We start from the raw sequence: 24232 nt of genomic DNA on the forward strand, positions 1-24232 counted from the left end.
CTCAGGGTTCGGAGATGGAGCCCAGGGTCAGGCTCTGCGCTCAGCATGGAGTCTGCTTAAGACTCTTTCTGCTCCTCCCCTCCCCCACGCTCTTTCACTCTCCCTCACTCTCTGAAATAAAAAAATAAATCTTAAAAAAAAAGAGGTAATATATGTGCAGTCAACTAGCCTATGTTTTTGTGAAGAAATGAGTGATTCCAGACATAACAATTTTCCAGTTAATGTTTAAGTGCTGAAATTATTTAATTTTAGGATTATTTGTTGGTATGCCACCCTTAACAGAATAAACTGAATATAATTCACATTTTTAATACTTTGTATCATCATTAATATTAATACTTCTTATACAAACTATCCCTACAATTTTTGACATGTTTCATTTTTCAAAATCCTTGGTTTTGTCTTCAATAACAAACTTAGATTTGCCTACCAAATCTGTAAACACTACAAAGAACTCAGAACTCTGCTAGATTAGAGTTACTTCTAAGGTTATTATGCTAAGTCAACTATTAGGACTTAAGCATAGCAAAAGTGAAAACAGAGATAATTGAGATGACAACTTACGTTTTCACTAAAATATTCTGAAGATTTTACAGGTGTTTTACAGCTAATGTTACATAATGCCCATGGAAGCTACAAGAGATACTGGAGTCTTTGTTAATAAATACATTTACAATGCCAATACTTTTCCATCATGCAAAATATTTGAAAGAGTTATGTTTATGCAAAATCATCACTTTGTCTTCCGTCCAGAGACTTTGGTTCAATTCCATTTTGCCCATTTGGTAATATTATGAATATCAAATTACATTTGTCCACAACAGAGCTAATCTTCCTATCTCCCAAGCTTAATCTTTTTTAGAATTATTTCAATTTTATAAGTAGCACCACCATTATTCCAGGTTAGAAATTTTTGGATTATTAGTCTGTCTTCAAATCCTGTTGTTTCTTCTCAGGTTTGTTACATTTTTCCCTCCTCCAAGACCCTCCTATAATCAGGTCTCTTGGCTTCAGGTCTCGATTACTCTGTTTCTTATACCATCTTTCTGACCCTAGCTTTTCTATGCAATAGTAATTTAGAAGTCTTAGATTAAACTTACTTAAACATTGCATTCATCACATCAGTCTTTTGGTCATCACGTTAAATCCATGTTGGCATCTTCACTTCCTCATTCTTTCATTTCCCACACTTGCAATAGGGGTCGAGTTCTATCATACCCTGTCTCTTCTCTATTCCAACTAATATCAAGATCTTCCCTTTGCACTGTTAAAATGTGAAGTGTTCTCCAAGCTGTAATTCAAATTCTATTTTCTTAAGGAAGACTCTTCCAGCTTTGTCAACCCACACAGATCTCTGATTTTACTAAGCATAATTATTCTTATTTTCATCATTTTTGTGCTTGTTTTGGAATTGTTCAAATATTTAGTTTGCTCCTCAAGTCATTCCCGGGATAAGATAGGATGTGAATGTATGAATTAATAAAAATGGTAAATAAAATATAGTTTGGTTTATTTTCTTAACTACTGAATAAGCTTATTCAGTTGAACATTTAAAATTGTTGTACATATTATAAAAATTTTATATTATATTTCTTTTAAAATCAGTAACCTTAAGTAGCCAGTCAACATGCTCCCACAAAACAAGTCATTTACATTAAGGCATCACAGTATAGCCTATTAAAAGTAGAGTAACTTCCAACAAACTAACCTAACAGGAAAGCCATCAGATTTGATAAAAATCCTAAATATTTGTGAAATTTCTTATCCATTTTTTACAACTTAAAATAACTTTGATTTACTTTTCATTCTTTTTTAATCACATCTCAATTATACTTTTTGTACTTCTGAAAAAAATAATGAAAATGTAGTCAGTCAATAAAGCCTTACATTTTTATTCTTATAGTATGGATCCACATCTTCCAAGGGCTCCAACACCATTCCTCGAGAGAGATTCCCATAAACAAATGGAAGCTCTTTTCCAACTTCCAAGTCAGTGTTTGGCTTTAAATCTCTTTGTTCCTCACTGTGCTTTTTAGCAATATGCTGTTTCATAAGTTCAAGAGATTCTCTGGTGAAGGGGACAAGGCCCTTTTGTTCTGGGGAAGCCATTTCCAATTTTGTACCTGTAAGAAATGTATTTTCTTTAGTTCTATATAAAATTTGGGTATATAAAGAAAAATTTTAAATTGCAAATGGTTAGGATATGATTGAAAGAGAGAAGCAAACTGAATATACACATTCAAAGAAAATTCCCGAGTTTTGTAGATATGAGTTGTTAAACTAGATTTTATTATACTTGATATTATACTTATTTGTAAGTTCATTGAGATCTTCTTTTCAGTTTCTTCCTCATAATAAAAGAGTTCTAAAGTTCTAGAGATTGTTGGGGAACAAAACCCAATTATTTCTTTCTCAGCTGTATTTAACCGTTAACTAAACTTTTGTTCCTTAAACTCATTTTTCATTGGCTTTGGGCCCTATTCTTCTGTATCTCCTCTTGTAGTTCTGATTATTTCCCTCACTCAGTACTTTCTCCCAAATTTTAACCGGATATCCTTTAAAATCTGCCTTTCCTTTTTGTTATATTCATGTTTTTGGTGAATACATAGGCAAACACTGAGTTTCAATTACTGTACATGGATATCTACCAAGTACATTTCCCAAAACACTCTCTTCCTCTCAATTATTCGTGTGGCAATCATACCAATAATGCAATTTTTAACAAGTAAAAAAAAAAATCATTGTTTTCCTGAATGACCAAAACTGCTCTTTAACCTTTTAACCATAGTAAAAACAAACACACACAAATACACAAATTTAATACCTTGAAAATTATTTGTGAAATTTGTGTCATCAATTCCTCTGAACAAAATACTTTTCTTACAATTATTTTCAACTATGTATTTAAATACTATTTAAATAGTATTTAAATACATAGTTGAAAATAATTGTATACATATCTATGTGAAGGTAGACATCTTTATAATTCTATATCTGGATTGTGTTAGTAGTCTCTACAGGTTTCTCTCAGTTCTAAATCTTTGCCTATTTCAAGTCATCCTACAGGCCACTGGAGTTAGTTTTCATTAAATATAATTTCATGTATCAATTTCCCATTCATGAACTTTGTTTTATTCTCTCACACAAAAATATGTTCTTTTGCTGATTTTCTCCATCCTATTTCCTGTTGAACACACCTCACATATCATACTTTATTGAGGGGAGTCAAAATGCTTTGAATTAGTACAATTTATAAATACAAGCTACAGATAATTGACGTTTACTCTTAAATATGGAATCTTCGTTTAAAATATTTAATGAGGTTTCAAAATTGTATTCCTTATATGGAATTCCTTGAATACATATTAAATGGTTTCTTAACAACTCATGGTTATAGACTAGTATAAACAAAAATAGTCATGAACCTTGGAATTAAATAGACCTACATTCAAATCCTAAATTCTGTTTTAATGTTCTTAGTGGTGTCAGTAAAATTACTTAATGTTCTTGAACCTGTCAGTCATAAAATTGGGATTCCTTCTCATGTTAAAGAAGAATAAAGTAGAATAATATGGTGAAAATGCCTAGTACAGTGATTGGCACACAATAGGTGGGAAGTAAAAATGAATTTTCAATTATGTAAGATTTTATATCTTAGGATAATGGGCCAAATTTAATAGAATAATATGTAATAGGAATACATGTAAGGTTTTAAAATTTGAACCAAAACAACCCATTTATACAATGCAATAGGTATGTTTTTGCAGCAGAAAAAACTGCCAAGGGGTTTTACTTAATAATAATTGTAATATAAATCAATACTGGTTTTTTTTTCTGCCAAAAAACCCTAATAGAACTTTAGTCTGTTTAGAAGGAAGACGAAGGAGGCAGTCTTTATTTTGCTGCATTCCATGACCACACCTGAGAAGCCTGTGTGTAAACTGAAGGGTCTTCATATGGGATCAGAATTTTGATTAGACTCAAATCACACTATCTATAGACCAGTTAAAAGAATGGAGGGAGTATATGTTAGTTGAAAGTAGAAAAGAGTCAAGTGGAACACCGTTGATTACTAATATCTCAATGATTCTCACAATAGAAGAGAAATTAAATTTAAATATTTTTAATAAAAAGAAAAGATGAACTAGGAACACTGAGCTGCAGCAGAATACATTTGGCTTAAAATAATAAAGTACTTTTTAATAGCTGTCAAGACATGGAACAGGTTGATGTGGACATTAATTCTTCCTTGTAAGTAGCAATATGAAAGCACACACTCCTTGACAGTTGGGTAGAATAATTTAAATGGGTCCAAATATTGATTGGTTGCAACCTTATAATTTTAGAACTTTCCAATCTTAAAATCTTTGGATTGAATTTTCACAGAGTACATGACCTAAAACTCTGGGCTAACCATTAGCTAAATTGAACCTATGCAGCACTGAATTAACAAAATCAAAAGCGTCTTTTTTCTTTTCAAATTACAATAAAGGTACCTCTTACATCTTATATTTTTAGGATCCACTATAACAGCTAACAACTATTATTAAGCTTATATATGTAAAGAATATTGTCCTTAAAAGTAGATACAAAGGGAGGTTCAAACTTATTGCAAAGATGCTATTATTACTGCAAATATTTTTGAACACTTCCCATCGAAACCTCAAAATTAAATTTGCAAGCCAGTCTTTTTTTTTTTAAGCTTATTAAAATAATCTCTACACCCAATGTGGGGCTCGAACTCACGACCCCAAGATCAAGAGCCACATGCTCCACTAACTGAGCCAGCCTGGTGCCCCTGCAAGCCAGTCTTCTTATTACATTGTCCAAATATAATATTCTTTTCCTGTTATCACCTCCTACATAGCAAAATAATCTTTGATTCCTTAATATGTCACCTACTAGCTACAAGACCTTGATAACGTAGATTGTCACACTTCCCTCATATGTAAACTTTGGAATCCCTTATGTATCTCACAAGGTCATAAATATGAAACCAGACCATATACCGAAATCCTGGGCCATAGTACTGACTTTGCCAGTGCTAATTCTCTCTCCCAATCCAGTCAGTTAACCCAGAAGTCATCTCTAGTAATGATTTTGATGCTGAATGAAACCAATCTGGGTTGTTGACTAGGTGAATGAATGGAGAGTGGGCATTCTCTTCTATGGTATGACAAAGAAAAGCAAGCATTATCAAATGGAACTGGCTTGCATCCGACTTTTAGATGGCTGAGTGCAGACTTTAAATTATTGATCATTACCTCATCATTCAGTGAAAGCATTTCTGTGGGGAATTTATAAAATATGGTCAGGCACTATGCTTTCCAGTGAATGATCTTAATATAATATGAAAGCCTGAAAAATATAGAAAGATTAATAGTTAATCTGTCTATTAGAATGCCTTTCTAAAAATCTGAAGAGCTAAAGTAAGCTTTTGGCAAAAATTGTATCAAAGTCACCTCAGACTTGGCTTCTAACAAGTTCTAGTTGTACTGATAGTTTATATTGTTGATTTGAGTGCAAGCCCCAGTTCTCTTGGACATGAGTTGAAAGGAGCAGCCAGAAGCATCAATGTGGGGAAAAGAGATGCATTCTTTTGAAAAATATTCTCCTTAAAACAAATTTCAAACATTTGAACCTAGGCCAGTATTTATCATAACAATAATGGCAATTTTAATTATAGTTACAATTACTGAGTGACTATCATTTGAGAGGCACTGAACTAGAGGTGTCTAATTCTATGATCTCATATTCTCACATATTATCCCTGTGAGGGAACAGGGATTGATGAGTTTCATGATTTCTCCATCACTGTATAGCTAGTTAGGTGGTAAAGGGAGATGCTAACTCAGGTTTTTCTAAATCTAAATTTAGGTATCTTTAAACTATACCACAAAAGTGTTTATAAGCTATAAATTTTCAGATAAGTGTAAACAATTGCTACCTCAGTATAGCTACCTTAGAGATATCCAAAAACCACTAGGGTAAACTGTTTCACTGAGTAACTGACAGGTTGATGTCATGTGGAATTGTCTGGAAGTTTTCTTTATTGTAAATGTTGTCAAACTCAAATAGTTTGGAAGTTTTTGTAAAATTGAAGGTGAGCTAGCATAGTGGACATTAATTTGGAGGGGAGGAGGTGCTGCTGCCTGGCATGGTGATCTTCTACACCGATTTAGAAAATTTGTCATTGTTTGAATCATGGTGGGAGTCCTCCTGCAAAAGAAGTGGAAAGGAAAGCTAATGTAGATAATGATTTTCCAGAGTCTCATGGGTCTAAGGAGTGACAACATGACCTTTCCAAGCAAACCAACTGCATTAGCTCAAGATTTCTAATTTTGATTTAATGACACAAAATGAGAGGCAGTGGAGAATCCCCTTTTTTTTTTTTTTTTTTTTTTCAAGAGAGAAAGAAGCTTCAGCGGAAACTTTCAGCAGTTTTGGAAGCAATAGTAGCAACAGAGGCAGTAGCAGTGACCAGTGCTATACTTTTGGTGATCTGAGCAGAGGTATTATGATGCTCACTGGACTGCTTCTGCCAGTTGTTGGCTGTGATCTTGGCTATGACTTAGGACACTGCCTATGCCCCCTCCCCCTATTTTCTTTTGCAGATACCCAGATTTAAGATTACTGAGAATTGAGTTTTAATCTACCACATGATTTTATTTTCCACAGACTGATTTTGTTACTGTCCTTAAGCATAATTTGAAGTATCAGTATAATATAGAATCTACATAAAAACTAAATAGTTTGCTTCAAACACGAATGGAAAAATAGAAGTTATTAAATAACTGACACAAAGAAGCTCATGGAAAATGCTCCCCCCCCCATTATTTTCACAATTAGGGTGAGCATTTTCTCTGTTAGTCATTTTAAATAAATTTAGAACTTATTTTCCCTAAAGTTTTTGGAGCATGAAAGAGTGTGCAAATGAATCTGGTTTTTTTAACAAGCATTTTGAAGTTCAGTCATTCTCTGCTTTCTAGTTAATGCCGATCGTGTGGGTTCTGTATAGTTATGTTTTTCTTTTTGTCCTGTATTATTTATGGAGTATATATGTAGAGGTTCAGAATTGGGCAGTGTCCATTATCCTTGTTCCATATATTCCTTTTTAAAAATGTTTTTAAATTATTTTTAACACCTTAATTTTATTTTTTTTAGTGTTCCAAGATTCATAATAACCAAATAAAACTTAGATGTTTGGTGGTTTAAATGAAAAATAAATTTTTAAAAATCTAAACATCTAAGTTATAAAAAGAAAACTTAAATGAACAAATTTATAATAATTTAAAAAGGAAGTCCTAATTTAATGAAGCAAACTACTGGCTAGCATTTGAGGAAATAAGCACTCCAATAAACCTTTTTTTTTTTTTTGGTAGTGTTAATAATACAACTTTCCTAGAAGGAAATCTAGAACTAATTATCTAAATTAAAATGTATATACTTTATCCCAGCAATTTGAGTAACAGAAATTGAGTTATAGAAATTTACTTCATTGGGTGATGCCTGGGTGGCTCAGCCAGTTAAGCATCTGCCTTTAGCTCAGGCCATGATCCCCAGGTCTTGGGATGAGTCTCGCATCAGGCTCCTTTCTCAGCAGGGAGCCTGCTTCTCCCTTTGCCTGTTGCTCTCCCTCTAACAAATAAATAGATAAAATCCTTAAGAATAAATAAATAAATAAAGCAGTTCTCTAGAGAGAACTCTAGAGAATGTATTTTTAAAAAGAAGAGAATGTATTTAAAAAAAGAAAATTACTACATTAGTATACTTCAAACTAATTCCTATTCATGAGATTGCTCAGAGTAGTATTTTGATAGCTAAGAATAAAGCAGTCATGATATCATGATATCAGGTGCGTCTACTAAAATATGTTCACACACACATACACACACACACACACACCTGGATCATATGATTGACTGCTATACCATATAAAGTGTATGGAATATGGAAGAAGTATCAGTTTAGATTAGGGAAAGATGAGGTAATGTTTTGTATTTTTGGGGTTTGAGGTATATCTGAATTATCCAAAATCAAAAATTCAGATATTAATTAGGAATTTGGATCTGGAGCTTAATAAAGATAATTAGACTATATATGTATGTGTATATTATTAGACTATATACTTTTGTGTATATTTTATATACATACATAAATATGTGTATATATATTATTATGCATATATATACCAAATATGGTTATATAGTTTTATAGATATATAAATAGTTGAAATTTTATATCAAAAAATTATGTATCCCTGCAAATGTAAAATTCTTTATAGAATGATATTAAGGACAGTCCATTGAAAAGCACCTACCTATCATTTAACATTTATGATTTTAAAAAGTTTATAAAGCAAGTGATTTTATGTATCACTACTAATAAGTGTTTTAAATCACATGGATAAAAATAAATCACAAAACAATTACATGGATAAAAAATAAGAGATATCATTCAAAATACTGAAAGCACTTAAAGAAAAGTGGCATATGTTAGGAAACAATAATAAGATGATTACTGGCTTCTCATCACAAAAATACAGAAACCAGAAGACCGTGTAATAATGTCTTTAAAGTGTTGGAAGAAAAAAAAAGGTAAATCTAGAATTTGTGGAATTAAAGTAAAAGTATCTTCCAAGAAAGAACACAAAGATATTTTTAGATCTTTTAGCTAGAAATTTAGATTTTCAAGAAGAAATGAAGAGTAAGAGATTTGGTAAATATGTAGAAAAATATAAAAAACATAAAGTATAATTACCCAAAAGAGGAGACAGCCCAGTTGTCCATGAAGAGAACAGACAGAAAAATAAAAACTGTGGACTCTTATATAATAGAACACAATCCCAGCAACAAAAACAAATGAAGTAATGATAGACAAACATTATACTGAGTGAAAGAAGCCTTCCAGCAAGTATCACAAACTATACGATCCACTTTATATGAAGTGCTAGAACAGACAAACTAATCTCTAGGTGTGGAACAGGAATTGAGTGGGAGGGATGATAGAACTTTCTGGGGTGAAAATGATGTTCAACAGCCTATTAGGACTTCAGAGCACAAGGCTATACATGTTGGTGAACACTGGCCAAACGATACCCTTCAAGTTTGTGCATTTTACTTTTTTTACCTTTAAAAAGCCCATAAACAGAGTGTCTGGATGACTCGGTCAATTAAGCGTCCGACTTTTGATTTCAGCTCAGGTCGTGGTTTCAGCCCTGCATTGGGCTCTGCGCTGAACATGAAGCCTGCTTAAAATTCTTAGTCTCCCCCTGCTCCCCCAAATAAATAAATAAAAATAAGAAAATAAAAAAGTCTATAAACAAATACTGAATTCTACTTAAATATATGAATTATATATAGTGTTTATTGTGAGGTCTGCTGGTGTTTGCAACTTATTTTGAAAAGCAATATGGAAATATAAAGAATGGACAGATGGTTTGAGGAATGCATAGGTAGATAAATGATAAGTTAAATATTATAAAATGACAATTGAAGACTCTAGATTCTGAGTGTATGGGTGTTCATTACACAGGTCCGTCAATTTTTCTGTAAGTTTAAAATATTAATAAAAATTTAATAAAAATTTGGGAAAATGTTTGGTTCTAGAGCTAGATTATCTGGATTCAAACCTGGGCTTTAACACTTTCTAACTATGACCTTGAGCAAAATACTTAACCTCTCCATTCCTCAGTTTCCTCAACCATAAACATGAATAGGAAGTGGGAATAAGAAGGGGAATGTGAGCATTGAAAGAGTTAATAAATATAAAGCACCTAGAACACTGTCTGCTGGTTACTATACAATAAATACTAGCTATTACTATTTTTAATCCTTTACAGCATGGTATTTTTATGTTTAACCACCTTTTTAGTTGAAATTATTATATTATTTCATGGAATTTATAAAAAGAATAGGCAGAATGTTATTTCTTTCTTTTTTAAGATTTAATTATTTTAGCAGGTGTGGCAGAGTCTCAAGTACACTCTGCACTGAGCACGGGGCTTGATGCAGACAGAGCTGCATCCGAGCTGCATCTCATGACTCTGAAATCATGACCTGAGCTAAAACCAGGAGTCAGCTGCTTAACTGACTGCTACCCAGGTGCCCCTTATTTAATTTCTGACTGATAAATCAAAGTAATAATATTCAATTATAGTAACTGCAATACTATGACATCCTTTTTTTCTTTAAGATTTTTATTTGTTTGACATTGAGACAGCGAGAGAGGGAACACAAGCAGGGGGAGCAGCAGAGGGAGTGGGAGAAGCAGGCTCCTCACTGAGCAGGGAGCCCGATGACCCGAGGCTGGATCCCAGCACCTTGGGATCATGACCTGAGCCAAAGGTAGACAGTTACTATAACTGAGCCCCTCAGGCACCCTGAGGAATACTGAGCAATACTGTGACATCCTTAAATAATTTTTAAAACTCAAAGAGTTCTGCTTTTTACATTTTCTTCTGCTTTACTTATTTATATCTCTTTTATCATCAGACTTCTAGATTTTATTCCTTCCGCTTACAAGTTACTTCCTTCTATCTGCTTCTTCTTCTAATAATTGCCTCCAGCAATCTTGGCAGTCCAAGATTTCCAATGGGGGGAAAAATCAACCAAACTTTAAAGTTCTGGCTCTTCTAAAACTTCTCCCTCTTCCCTATCCTAAGTGTTGTTTTCTTATCCTGAGATACAGCTGGAAGGATTGAGATTGATGAAGGTTGACTCTTGGATAAATAAGGCAGAACACACATCCCTTAAGATTCCTAGAGTCCACTAAGCTGTAGAAGAAGCTGATGGTGTTTCTTTTTATTATAAGAATAATCTAAAGTATGTCACAGTTATTACCCAGTGACTTAATGTCTCAATGGTATAACTATTTCTATGTAGGTAGACTGACTGGAAGGCAGCTGGCTGAAGAGACTTAACATAACATAAATAGCCAGTCTCCAAAACTGGTTCAGGCTTCATTCCATTTACTATATAATTCATATTTCTGGATTCTTTGTGTATTTCCATCTTTTCACTCCAGTTAGTGACCACTTTGTTTACTGCCAACTATTTTTCTCGGCCCTGGAATTGTTTACTCTTTCCTGACTTAAATGACTTTTGATTTTATGGCTCAGACCTTTACATTCTCTGTAATTATGTTCTGCCCAGAGTTCAGTCAATTTTAGCCAAGGCTCCTCAATATGTGTGTCTGATCTAGTACTGACCCACTTTGGATCTTAGTTCTGGGCTTTTGGTGGCTTCAGATTTCATGATTGTTACCTTTTATCCCTCCTTAGTTCCCTTGTCCTAACCCCTCTCAGACCCCTTGGAGCAGATTATTGGAATAGGTTACATTGCAGAAAGAACTATGATTTTTAAATTTTTAAGTTTTAAAATTTTTCTTATATTTTTAAATTTTTATTATGATCTTATAATATAATATATAAAATATTATATATAATATAATGTGCATGGTATATAATTATAATTATTTTATAATTTTATTATGAATTTTTAAATTATTTTTATTTTTTATTATAAAAATCACATTTTTATTATAGTTCTATAATTTAACATTTTAATTTTAGATATATTTGAAAATTGAGCTTCAATTTTTCTTTAAAAAACGGTTCTCACTGTAAGGGCCTACTTAGCCAGAGCGAGCCATTTTGTTGTTTATGCAGTAAACTTAGATTGACCCTGCCCCCTCCCCCCCTCCGAGGAACTTACTTAGAAACAAGGCTGGGAAACCAGTAAAATATGACTGACCAGCCCCTGATAACAGAGCCCATATACCAGGACGTGTCAGGTCAGGGACGTGTCAGAGCCCAGAATACAAGGATGAGTCAAGCCAGGTGGAGACATCCAATCAGGAAAGCACCTCCCTAACCACCCAAGAATGTGGGCCCTGCCTTTCGGGCCCCAATTCTGACCAGAGTGATAGGCTAGTTCAAATAGCTACTAGAGGGTGAATTGTAATTCAATTGGCCACCTGGTGGCCAGGTTCAACCACATGGACTTTACTCTATAAAAGTTAGTCTGTGAGGCTGGGAGGGGTCTCTTTGCAAGAGACGGCCCTGGCTGGTCAGTTTGATTCTCAATGCTTGGTGCGAAATAAAGCTTTGCTTGACCTTCGCATTGTATCAGTCTCGCTCCTTTGACCATGGACCCAACACTCACATTTTGATATGTAATCTATTTATTTATTTATTATTTATTTATTTATTTTTAAGATTTTATTTATTTATTTAACAGACAGAGATCACAAGTAGGCAGAGAGGCAGGCAGGGAGAGAGGAAGGGAAGCAGGCTCCCTGCTGAACAGAGAGCCCAACGTGGGGCTCAATCCCAGGACCCTGGGATCATGACCTGAGCCGAAGGCAGAGGCTTTAACCCACTGAGCCACCCAGGCGCCCCTTGATATGTCATTTATGACAGACAGTAAGTTTAACCACGGTGTTTGCTTTTGACATAATTTATTTAGCAATCATTGTGGAATATATACTTACTAGGTGCCAAGCACTGTGCCAGACAGAAGTGCTGGAAATATTAATAACATACAGTCACTGAACTTAAGGACAATGGGAGACAGATTTGTAAGCAAATAAGAACCATGTCATCTTGGTCATCTCTGAAAACTAAGCTTCAAGAGCAACAAAGACTGGAATTAAAATCATCTCCAAAATGCCAAAATTTCCAATAATCAGAACAATTAATGTCTCTCTTCTTGGGAGAGGCGCAGTCTAAGACATTAAGCTTCAGAATGACATAGTCAATATACCCAATAGAATTAGAAGTCCGTAAACAGGGTCAGATAGCAAAGTCTTTTTGTATCAGATTGCAAATTTAGGAAGAACAGTGAACAGAAGGAAAACTTTGTGGCAGTTGAAACACCACTGTGTTGCAGTTGCATCCACCACTGTGGATGCAGTTGACTGGGAACAGGATCTCAGTGAGGGTCTCCTGCCTCACTAAGGAATTTCACTATACATAAAAGTGATGAAGACAATAGGAAGTGAGGCTGCCCAGGAACACAAAAGTAAAGTTGATTCTGTCTTAAATATTCCTACTCGAATCTCCCAAGACAATGAAGGTTTTGATCCCCACCAATCAGTCTGTGAAGGGAGTCTAACCCAACATTCCAAATCACTTGATCCCAAATTTCTCCAAATGTTCTCAAAATTTCTATTGCTTTGTGAAATTGACCTCTAGAATTTCTGAATTATCCCTTGTTACCCCAACAAAATGAGCAAGTTGTAAAGGAGCCAGGATCTTCCTAGAATTGTATTCATAGTGAACTCAATCTGTCAGATCCTTGACCAAAAATTTTTGACCAGAGGCCATGTTAGGGTTCAACAATTGAGAGAAAAGTACCCTTTGTTTCTTCTCAGAGAATGCAAAGGGCCTCTGTCAGGCAACCAGATTCTACAATTTGCCTTCAATCCTGAAGTACCTGATGCAACTGGCTCCTCTGATTTCTAAGACCTGACCCCGGTTTCTGTTTGAAAAAACCCAAACTGGCACTCTCCCTGGAGCTTTTGGGGACATTCACAACAAGCTGACCTCCCTAAGCATCCTCTTAATCTGCACTGACACTGTTAGAGTTCCTTGAACCTTCATTTTTGCCCACCTTTGAGTAGTAGAACTGAACTCAGAGATCCACAGACTGCACGAAATCTGTGACCAGATAGAAGTGTTCAGAGCCAGTTGTCACATAAAGACAATCATAGACCTCTAGCACCTAGTTTGGCTCTGGCTTAACTTGAGATGGGCACAAGACTTGAACAATGTAGCATACTGTGGGCAGCTGACTAGATGTGAATCCTGGGGCCTCTGAGAGTACAGAGAAGGTAAGAGGATGGTGGTACTGAAAGCTGTATGGAAAGAAAATCCTCTTCACAGTGGATTTGAATTATACCAGCTCTTGACTGCCTATTAGAAGTCTCCTGGTGCTAATATTGAAAATCTAGAAAGCAGCAGCCCAAGCCACACAGATAATTTCAGAATATCTTGAGCTTGGGCCTCTTGAGACAAATCTAATGCAGCTTGCTAGACAGATTCTTTTGGCTAATAGCCAGGCTTCATCCATCCACATTTATAAAGAAAGCAGAGACATCATTACATTTTGGGGAATTGTTTTTTTCTTGTCTGAGCTCCTAACTATGAGAGATGAAGCTATACCAGAATTGCTAAGGCAAATACCTGCTTAGGAACATAACTCCTCCAGAAGACTCATGTGTTTTTCACCTCTTTAGGTACTTTTTTTTTTTTTTTAATCCTCAGCTCTAAAACAGTCCTCAGTCTCTGCGTGTTTAGTTGGCAATGATCTTACCAGATGTTGCTGCCATTTTGCCACAGAGGTCCTGGTGCAAAATAGCTCTTTTAAAATCAAAGAAATGCAACTGGGACATCTACCTTATCCTATTGCTTCCAGTTCCTTCCAAGATAATGAATCTTTTTCCTTCTACTCTTCCTCTTGTTTCCAGTACATCTAATCTCATGTTTAAGTAGCATGGCCAAAAGTCACAGTTTTGGAGGACAGTTTGGATTTATGTCTATTGTTGAGAACTAATTATTTTTTTTTAAAGATTTTATTTATTTATTTGACAGAGAGAGAGATTACAAGTACACAGAGAGACAGGTAGAGAGAGAGGGGGAAGCAGGCTCCCCATTGAGCAGAGAGCCCGATGCGGGGCTCAATTCCAGGACCCTGAGATCACGACCTAAGGCGAAGGCAAAGGCTTAACCCCACTGAGCCACCCAGGTGCCCCGAGAACTAATTATTAATAGCATTCTTTTTCCTTTTCAAAATCATCTTTAGTGGGATGATGAATGACACAGCCATCCAAGCAGAGAACCAATGCTCCATCTCTTTAGCTGAGTTCCAAGGGAAGAGACTATGTGGATAGAATTCTGTATTGGCAACTACAGCTGCATCTTCTTAGAGATAATGAAGGATAGGTAAAAAAGATGATTCCAGAAGTCAGTGTTTTTCCTCTCACTCTCCTCCCCTATCCCTTAGTTTGATTCCCAAAGTAAAGCCTGCCAATAATGCAGTCAAGCTGGGAAGACAGAGTCCCCACATGTAGGAAATGACTGCCCCAGGGCACACTCAACTCCTTTACTTTCTTCCCACTTCAGGGAATGGGAACCACAACATTTAATAATCAACCTCTCTGCTTTCTGGGAAGCTGGAGTTGATCCTAGGATGAGCTAGAGAAGCTTTGTCAAAGAGAATTATGAGATGTTCCACTGTATACCAGATAATATATATTTATTCTCCTAATGTATTTACTAAAAAGATTCATGGTAGCTCACAAGGGTGTAGATCAGATAGGAAGATAATATAAGTTAAGAAAAATAAAACAAAAATAAAAATAAGACAGTGGATCCACAGAGTAAGGATAATACCCCAAATGTCAATTTCACTCGGACGTGGAATCGGAGATAAGGGTAAAAAGACTTCTCACTTAGTTTCCAAAGTATTTTCTCTATCAGACATGGACAATGCTTCAAGCTTATTGCACCAATGGCATTCAGATAACTTTAAAAAAAGTAATGACAGTAATGACAAAGCTGATAAACAAATTAACTTGAGACTGGAAGGTATTATATGCATAAGTGAAGGAGACAGAGCTAATGTGATCATTAAACTGAATCTATAGTGTTGAGAATGTAGGAAGCATACCAGCTTTAGTGAAGTGACCAATTTAGATTGACATTTTTGTTCATTGAGACCACTTAAATGCACTTCCTATATATATTATGGCTTACATTTCATCTTTCCCACATTCTGTGATGACTCACAGCTAAATTCTCTGGTGTAGAGCCTTTTCCTTTAGAGCTCTCTCTCCCTTTTTTTTTTTTCTCCAGAATTTAGGACTCAAATGATATGAGAGGCATTGATTTTTTTTCTTATGGAGGATACAAAAATAATATCACTGTCTTTTAGGAAGTAGAAAGCTATGAAGAAAGGTGACTGAAGCTCATGAAATTTTGACATATATGGATAAGATTAAAATAGTCAATCATTTTTACCACAAAGTTCTAGAACACATCACTGAAACTCTTCTCAATGGATGCAACCTTGATATGGAAGCAACGGGCACCCTCACGCAGTTCAGCTAGAAAGGTAAATAAGCACATTATTTTTTCTGTTTGGAAATAGTTTCTAAATTAAAGTTGCATGTACTCATTGACCCTCAATTAAGTTGTCCTATAAATATTCTTGTTGAAGTTTGAGAAAGTATGTTTGCCAAGATGTTAATCACACCACACTTTTAGTTCCAAAGACTAGAAATAATCAAATAGTCTATCCTAAGGAACTGATACCATAAATTTCAAAATCTTGCTATCACGGAATGCTATTTAGTAATACTGAAAAATGAGACACATATGTCTGTGCTCATATGGAAAGATTCCCTAAGTAAATTAGTGAAAAACTAATGTTGAAATTGGGTTGCACTATTCACCTTTGACTAAAGTATTTTATAAGAACGACATACATAGTGTTAAATATGCTAGTTCATGCATAATGATGCCCCCTCTGGAAGGAAGGAAGTTGCTACATCTATGGAGAGGGATGGAAAAACTGTCAGGGAATTTTGTCACCTTCTGGCTAATATTTCTATACTACTTGAACATAATTTACCATATATTTATATATGACATTTTCATGTATTTCATATATTCTGACAATTTCAGCCAAGTATTCCTAGAATACATCATCCTGCAGAGGAAAATTGTAAATAAGTAACTTTCTCAAAAACATACGTAGGCATTGCCATTTTGTTTTGATTATATTCTGTAAGAATTATAATCCAGGAATTCCTCTGGATTAAAAAACTAGTAAAACACCCTTGTAAATAAATGAGTACCACCAAAAATCCCAACAGACAAGTCCAACTGTCCCTTAAATAAAAAGATCTCTTCTGAAAACTGAATTCCCCTGCCAACTTAGTAAACTTGGATTCTAGTAATGGTTCATTAAAATAATCAGGAGCTGAGATCTTTACAAGTATCTTCTTGCCAGGGAGGAGGAGTGCAGGTCATACACATTCAGAGTGGTACAACTTATACTGAAGAGAAGAAATCTGGACAGAAGTATCATGTGACAAAATCTTAACAACTGGTCTCAAATATACTTACCAGAATTAGCCCATGGAAAGCTCAGTGGATATTTGAAAGCCCCTGAGTGGATGCAAGACAGTAAGTCACTGTGTAAGATGGAGTCTCAGAAGGGAGCCATTATGACCACCAATGCAGGCAGGGAATGCTTCCAGGAACATGAAGGAAAGCTGCCTCATTTTTAACTAAGCCCACTTCTCTATAGCAACCTCATGGTTCACTAGCATGGTTCCCTTATTTCTATGGATACAATAACAACTTCCAAGCTGTGCCTGTCCAGCCCACCAAAACAAGCATATTGGGGAAAAGCCAGAATCTTTACAGAACTAACTGTTCTTGTGACCCTAGTCAGTCAGACCCTTGACCAGAAGAACCTGGCCAGAGTCCATTTAAGAACTCAGGAAGGAGGAATGAATTTTTGCCCCTGCTAGAATAATACAAAGGAGAGATTGTTATACATGTAACTTCTATACCCATCAGCAATCCTGAGGCCTTTTGCCTATCCTTTTAGATATAATCAGATCTATGGAATACAAAATTTTTTTAAAAATTCCAAAACTGGCACATTTACTGGAATCCTGGAGGCCTCTTAGAACTGGCTACTTGCCTCTGCTTCTGATCACTCTGAAAGAGTTGGTCTGCATTTCCAGGATCTACTCTCACCCCAAAACTACTCTAGTTTTTCAAATGTAGAACCAAACACATAGATATTCAACTCCTTCTCAAATTGGAGAACGACTTTGAAACATGTTAGGGTGAGACTAGATATGGACCAGAACCAAAGTTATAGCCTGTATTCAGGTGCTTGGACCCTGCAAACTCTGGGAGAACTCAGAGAATTAAAGACTGGTGGATCAGTTGCCTCACTCTGGCATTTGAAGTAGAAGGGAAGAAATATTCCACTCAGCCCCATATGTTCAACCAGGTACTGTGGCCCCCAAATCAGCATCCTTTGGTTCTAGTTTAAAACCAAATGCTCTGTCCTAATCTCAGACTTTTAAAGTCATAATTTCTCTGGCCAGGGTTGTGGGGGTGGTGTCGGTGAGGGTGCTAGCTTCAGCATTTTGGTTAACCTTTTGTTTGATGTTCAAATAGTCAGTCCGGCACCTGCCTGCCACCACAATGACTGTGGTGTCCACAACTGTCCACAGAGTAGTTATCCTCAGCTAGGTTCTAGTTTAAAACCAAATGCTCTGTCCTAATCTCAGACTTTTAAAGTCATAATTTCTCTGGCCAGGGTTGTGGGGGTGGTGTCGGTGAGGGTGCTAGCTTCAGCATTTTGGTTAACCTTTTGTTTGATGTTCAAATAGTCAGTCCGGCACCTGCCTGCCACCACAATGACTGTGGTGTCCACAACTGTCCACAGAGTAGTTATCCTCAGCTAGCAATAAGCTGAGTCACTTCAGTCCAGAATACTGTGTATATACGAGGGATAACTATTTGCCAGATGAAGGAGGGATCTCCCACTGGCATGGAGTATAACTAGAGTGAGTCTGATTTATAAATAACAATGAATGAACAAATCTACAGAAATCATGATCACAGCTGGGCCAAGAGATACAGACCAGCCGAAAAACATCCCTAGAAGCCCTCAAATGAAAACTTTCTCCTCAGCCTTAAAGGTTTCCTCCTTTAGCATTGCGGAGGTGACGACTTACTTGCCTGGTCTTATTCAGTTCACACTAATAGAAGAGAAAGGGGCCAACTCTGGGAAAAATGAGATCTGTACAAGTTCATATGATAGTGGATGACTACATTGCTAATAGCTAGTCAGTATGGGTGGAACTTACAGATATCCTCCAACAGCTGACCAAATTGATACTGGTTACTGAAAATAGTAGGACCAGAGTCCCCAAAATGAAGTTTTTATACTAATGCCCCCATCATAAGCTTTCAAGAGAGGGTCGATGATGCTAGGTATAGGGTTTTCAGTCAGTCTCTGAGTAGCCCCATTGTGGTACAGAGATCTAGGACTGAGAAGTATTAGGATACTTCTTCCCTAAGTAAGGTATTGAGCAAAACACTGCTGTTTCATTCCCAGAGTGCTTTAAAGCTATATTCATCTTGCCTGGGCAAAATTAGTGGGAGTGTATATCAACGACCCTACCAGAGCCTCTCCCACAGGAGGCTATGAGACAGAATGCCCAGTTCCTAGGTGTTTGGCTCTACCTTCTGCTCCTTAGTGGAGACTGATAAGTAACAGCAGGTCTTGGGGCCTATGTCATCAGTGGTCTATAAGTCCCTTTTCTTGAACTTACATCCAATTTCAGGTTTTTCTCCTACTGTTTTCAAACACATCATTGGAAAGAAGGGGTTCACAGTACCTCTTTCTTGAGTCCAGGATTATAATGAATCCCAGCAGTTAAGAGTAGACTATGGTATACATAAACTTTCACTTCTCCTACATAAATTAATGGGCCAAATAAATTTAGCAATATCTAATATACTTCAGGTCCCAAGAAAGTAAGACCATAACTCTAAAATAAAATTTAAAGCTAAAAAGAGGAAGAGGGTAGAGCTTATTTTGAGAATATTCAAAAGTATTTAAATATGAATTGTTAACCATGGCACACAATTTTGTGAAGATGGAGTCTCACAGGTTAGAATATACTTTAAACTGTATAGATGCCAAGAGATCGGAACCTGGATTTGAATTTCTTTTCCTTTAGTGCATTATACTGAGGCTGTCAAAGCCCCTTTTGTTTTTATAGAGATGTAAAATGAGAACTAGAATAGTGAAGTGGATAAAAACATGAAATAATTCCTTATATAAGCAACAGTTACACATATTACATTCACAAAACCCTTCATGTAATCTGTGTTATTTAGTCCTTACCAGGATATGTAAGCTTTTGATGTGTCATTTACAAATAAGAAGAATAAAGCTTAATCAAAAGCTAAATGATTCATTTCATTTTTAAAAAATGAAAAAAAAAATTATCATTCTAAATCTCAAGTCTTCATTGGACTTTTAGCTCATCATTGATTAGCTAAGTAACCTTAAAAAATTACTTATGGGACTTATCTTCTTGATTTGTAAAATTAGTGGCTGGATTTTAGAAACTTTAATTAGAGCTGGAAAATAGCAAGTATGGTGGTGCACAAGACTCTGTTTATTATAGGGCCCTGATTCCTTCTATTTTGCCATAAACCACTCTACTGAACAATAGCCAGGAAGAAAAGTATCTACAAAATACCACCCAAACTTCTCATTTCAAGAGAATTTTCTGACCAATACCCAAATTTGACTCCATCATTTCCACTAATAAAGGGAGCATATCAGTGTGTCATTCCACATATTTTTATCATTTGTCTTGCTTTGACCAATATCCTAAGTAAGAGAGGCAACATGTAACCAGAGTCAGAATGAATACCTCATCACTGCTAGAAGAAAACTTCCAGAAGGTATGCAGTTTACAGGCTAAACAAGACAAAAACAAAAACAAACCTGTTGATCCAAACAGTACCAAAATGCCCAGCCATTTAAACTGGGCACACACCATTTTCCATCATATCTATGCCTCTTTTTTTTTTTTATTTAAAATAAGACACAGGATTCCTTCAAAGTATACTCCATTCTGCGTAAGCTTTTATCCCCTATATTCTATCATTGTGTCATGTAACCTTAAAGTCATTGCCATACAGGGTTTCCAGAAATTAGAAACTCTACATTCTGCTCTTAGTGTAAAGCATCGTGACTTCAGAAGCTTACCTGGTGGGATGAGAAAACTGACCACAGACACAGTGCAGAGTAAACATCCGCAGACCAATGCTGCTTTTGCAGTAGCTCTCTTAATTCAGGTCCAGAATCTTAAATCTACTGCTAAAGACCTTAAGGGTGTGTATGGGGTGGGGCAGGCTGGGGGTGGGTGGGAAAGGCTGGCCGCAGACGGTGGCTCTCACCATTCTGGGGCTGGGCACACAGCAAGAAAAGACACTTACTTGCTACCACGTGACGGGTCTCCAACAGTACCTGAGGGAACCCTGAGAAGCAGAACTCCCTGGAGCCCTTTTCTCCTCCTGGGCTTCTTTTTCTTCCCAGATCCCTCCGGCTTTCTGAGGAGTTCTGGTTGCTTAGGCGGTGTTGCTAGGCTGGCGTCTGCCCTCACCAGCTGATGCTACAGGCCGCCACGGTTCGGCGGTGAATGGGCCCCCCTGAATTCCCACTAGAAACGCGTCTCTGGGGTGGCTGCCCAGCCGCTGACCCAGAGACCACTCCTGGCCAGATGCGCAGTGGAGCCCCGCCTGCCGCCTAGATGCTGTTTTTGCGTCCTTCCCACTCCACCCTCCCATCTCCCAGCCACTCCACCCTCTCCCCCGCCCTCATCCCAAGGCCGGTGCGCGACTTCGCCATGCAGACCCGGCGGGCGTGGGCGGGCTGATGGAGAGGAGACCCGCGGCCGCCAGTGCTTAGCTCACAACCGCAGCTGCTGCTTGCGTCTTATCCACAGCTGTGGGAGTAGGGAGGGAGCTAGACGAGGGGATCCGTGAGGAGGGGGATCTGATGCGAGAGCATGAAAAGAGGGAGAGAAGAGGAAGGGGGGATTGCAGCTAAGGGTTTTAGAGGGGTGGGGAGAGGAGGGGAGAGGAAGAGAGGAAGGCAGCAAACTCAGGTTTTCACCTCCAGTTGCTTTCTCTCTCCCCTTGCTTAACTGCCCGGGTAGAGCTTGTTAGGGGCAATTATCAGTCTGCAGCCGTCAGATCTGAGCATTGCTTAGGGACGTGGGGCACGGCTCTTTAGAAAAGAATGGGTTGGAGCTATTACAACCTCACTCTGGATTTCTCTCCCACTCTGGTGACTTGAGATACAAAGGCCAAAGGAAAAATCATGCATATTTGGAAATACTGTGCGTAACAATCAAGCTTGGGGATGAATCAAGAGGTGCGGGACCTTCTTTCTCAAAGGGGGTTTGGAAACTTTTGCTACACCATAGAACGTTTATTTTATAAGCCTATCTTGTTTGGAAATGGTGAACTAATGAATTGTTGAACACTATATCAAAAACAAGTGATGTGGGGCTCCTGGGTGGCTCAGAGGGTTAAAGCCTCTGCCTTCGGCTCAGGTCATGATCCCAGGGTCCTGGGATCGAGCCCCGTATCGGGCTCTTTCCTTGGTGGGGAGCCTGCTTCCTCCTCTCTCTCTCTCTGCCTGCCTCTCTGCCTACTTGTGATCTCTCTCTGTCGAATAAATAAATAAAATCTTTAAAAAAAACCCACAAATACTCCTAATCGCCTCTTAATTCTGTAAAGTCTGAGAATGTATGGGTGACACAGTAATCTTTAAAAAAAAAAAACAACAAATGATGTATTAAATGTTGGCTAAATGAACATAATAATTAAAAGAAAAAGAAAAAAAAAAGATTTCCACAACACACCAACAAAAAATAATTAAAAAATGAGGAAAAGGGAAAAGAAATGATGTATATTTATTACGAGACTCTAAGTGTATATTCTAAGACATGAGACACAGAAGGGTAAAATTGAACTAAACTAATACTGGTTCTATGCAAACCATGTCAGGGGCTGCATGTTTCATCCATAATTCACAGAAAAGGCCTTGTTACATATATTTTGTTTGTTTAAATTATACACTTGTTATGAAAGATTTCAAACATATACAAAAATAAAAAGAAAGTATAACAAACTCCTCTGTACTCATCACTCTGCCTTAATCATACTGCCTCAACTATTGTCAACATGTAGCCAATCTTGTTTTATCTATGCTTGCCCTCTCACTTTGGATTAGCTTAAAAGTCCAGACATCATAATTTTTTATCCATAATTATATCAACATAAGTCTCTGAATAAGTTCTCCAAAAATACAACCCCTTCAATACAGCCCAATACCATTAGCTTACCTAAAAATTAACAAGGACTTCATAGCGTCAAAGATTCACTTGATTTCTTTTTAATAAACTATATAGTGGCTAACTGAATGTAATAATAATAAGTAAAAAAACAATGTGTAGATTATTATCTTCTCTTTCCCACACTTTTTGACGGTATTACAAATGAATGTTCAAACATATAGAACTTTCTTTTGGGGCAATCCAACTTATGCATCCCTTTTCACCCAGGAAAATCTATGCATCTTTCAGTATATTAAAACGTAAGAGGGGCACCTGGATGGCTCAGTGTGTTAAGCCTCTGCCTTCATCTCAGGGTCTTGGGATCCAGCCCCACATCGGGCTCTCTGCTCAGCTGGAAGCCTGCTTCCCACTCTCTCCCTCTGCCTGCTTCTCTGCCTACTTGTGATCTCTGTCTGTCAAGTGAATAAATAAAATCTTTAAAAAAAAAAAAACAACATAAGAATCACTTCTCGGCCTTTTGGCGAAGAGCATGTGTAAAAAAAATAAACATTTAACAAATTTAATATTAAATATTTTAAAATTTAAATAATATACTTGACATACACTGCTTTGTATAATGTGTAATGAACACAAGATGCTGTGCTAACCAATAATAGAAACAAGAGACAAATAGAAGGGAAACCAATGATGTTGGATTTATCTTCTGAGCTGAGCAATCATTTGTTGTTGTTCTGGAGCAAATATATTGCTAATATGGGAAACAAAGGCAGAAGAAAATTATTATATTTCTTTACTACTTGTAGCCCATTAATGAGTCCTTGAAACAAGCAGAGTCACATTCCTCTAGAAACACAATTGCCTCAATATTAATACTTTGCTAAGGACAAAAGACAACCCTAGCCTGACCCCCCAGAATCCTGTAACTTTAAAATATAAAAATTCCCTTGGAGACTTCCTTTATCTCTGCCCTGCAAGATATATGTTGACAATCATCCCCCAAGCATATGACCCTCCAGTATATATCTGACGGGTCTCGTGACTCAGGTTTTATTAGACAGTGATAAATGACATTTTCCCAACAATAGTTAGCCCCCTTAAGGTCCTGAAAACCTTGCTTCCAAAATTCCTTAGAGACTTATGCTATCCCTAACCCCATCCCAACTTGAAAGTATATAATGCAACACTCCTTATGACTCCAGTGCTGCTCTTTCTTCTCAAAGGTCCTGTCCCTGTGCTTTAATAAAACCATTTTTTTGTACCAAAGATGTCTCAAGAATTCTTTCTTGGCCATCAACTTTGACCCTAACATTTT

The 24232-nt window shown here is 36.7% G+C and overlaps 1 protein-coding gene across 4 annotated transcripts in view; it reads right to left on the reverse strand.

Annotated features, from left to right (window-relative positions):
* The window catches only part of SCN7A (sodium voltage-gated channel alpha subunit 7), a 117164-nt gene that overhangs the window by 65570 nt on the left and 27362 nt on the right, over nucleotides 1–24232 (reverse strand). Inside the window, exons 1-2 of one of the 4 annotated variants that reach the window (XM_047722397.1) lie at nucleotides 21053–21433; nucleotides 1888–2123 (exon numbers count right to left, since the gene is read on the reverse strand). In XM_047722397.1, coding sequence (XP_047578353.1) covers nucleotides 1888–2109 — 222 coding nt within the window. In that variant the 5' untranslated portion in view covers nucleotides 2110–2123; nucleotides 21053–21433. Of the gene's footprint in view, nucleotides 1–1887; nucleotides 2124–17131; nucleotides 17263–20822; nucleotides 20896–21052; nucleotides 21434–24232 lie in introns of those variants that run through there. The other 3 variants (XM_047722399.1, XM_047722400.1, XM_047722398.1) reach the window with 3 other exon arrangements.

The sequence above is a fragment of the Lutra lutra genome, chromosome 3 (assembly GCF_902655055.1).
Source record: "Lutra lutra chromosome 3, mLutLut1.2, whole genome shotgun sequence".
In the NCBI taxonomy this organism is placed as follows: domain Eukaryota; kingdom Metazoa; phylum Chordata; class Mammalia; order Carnivora; family Mustelidae; genus Lutra; species Lutra lutra.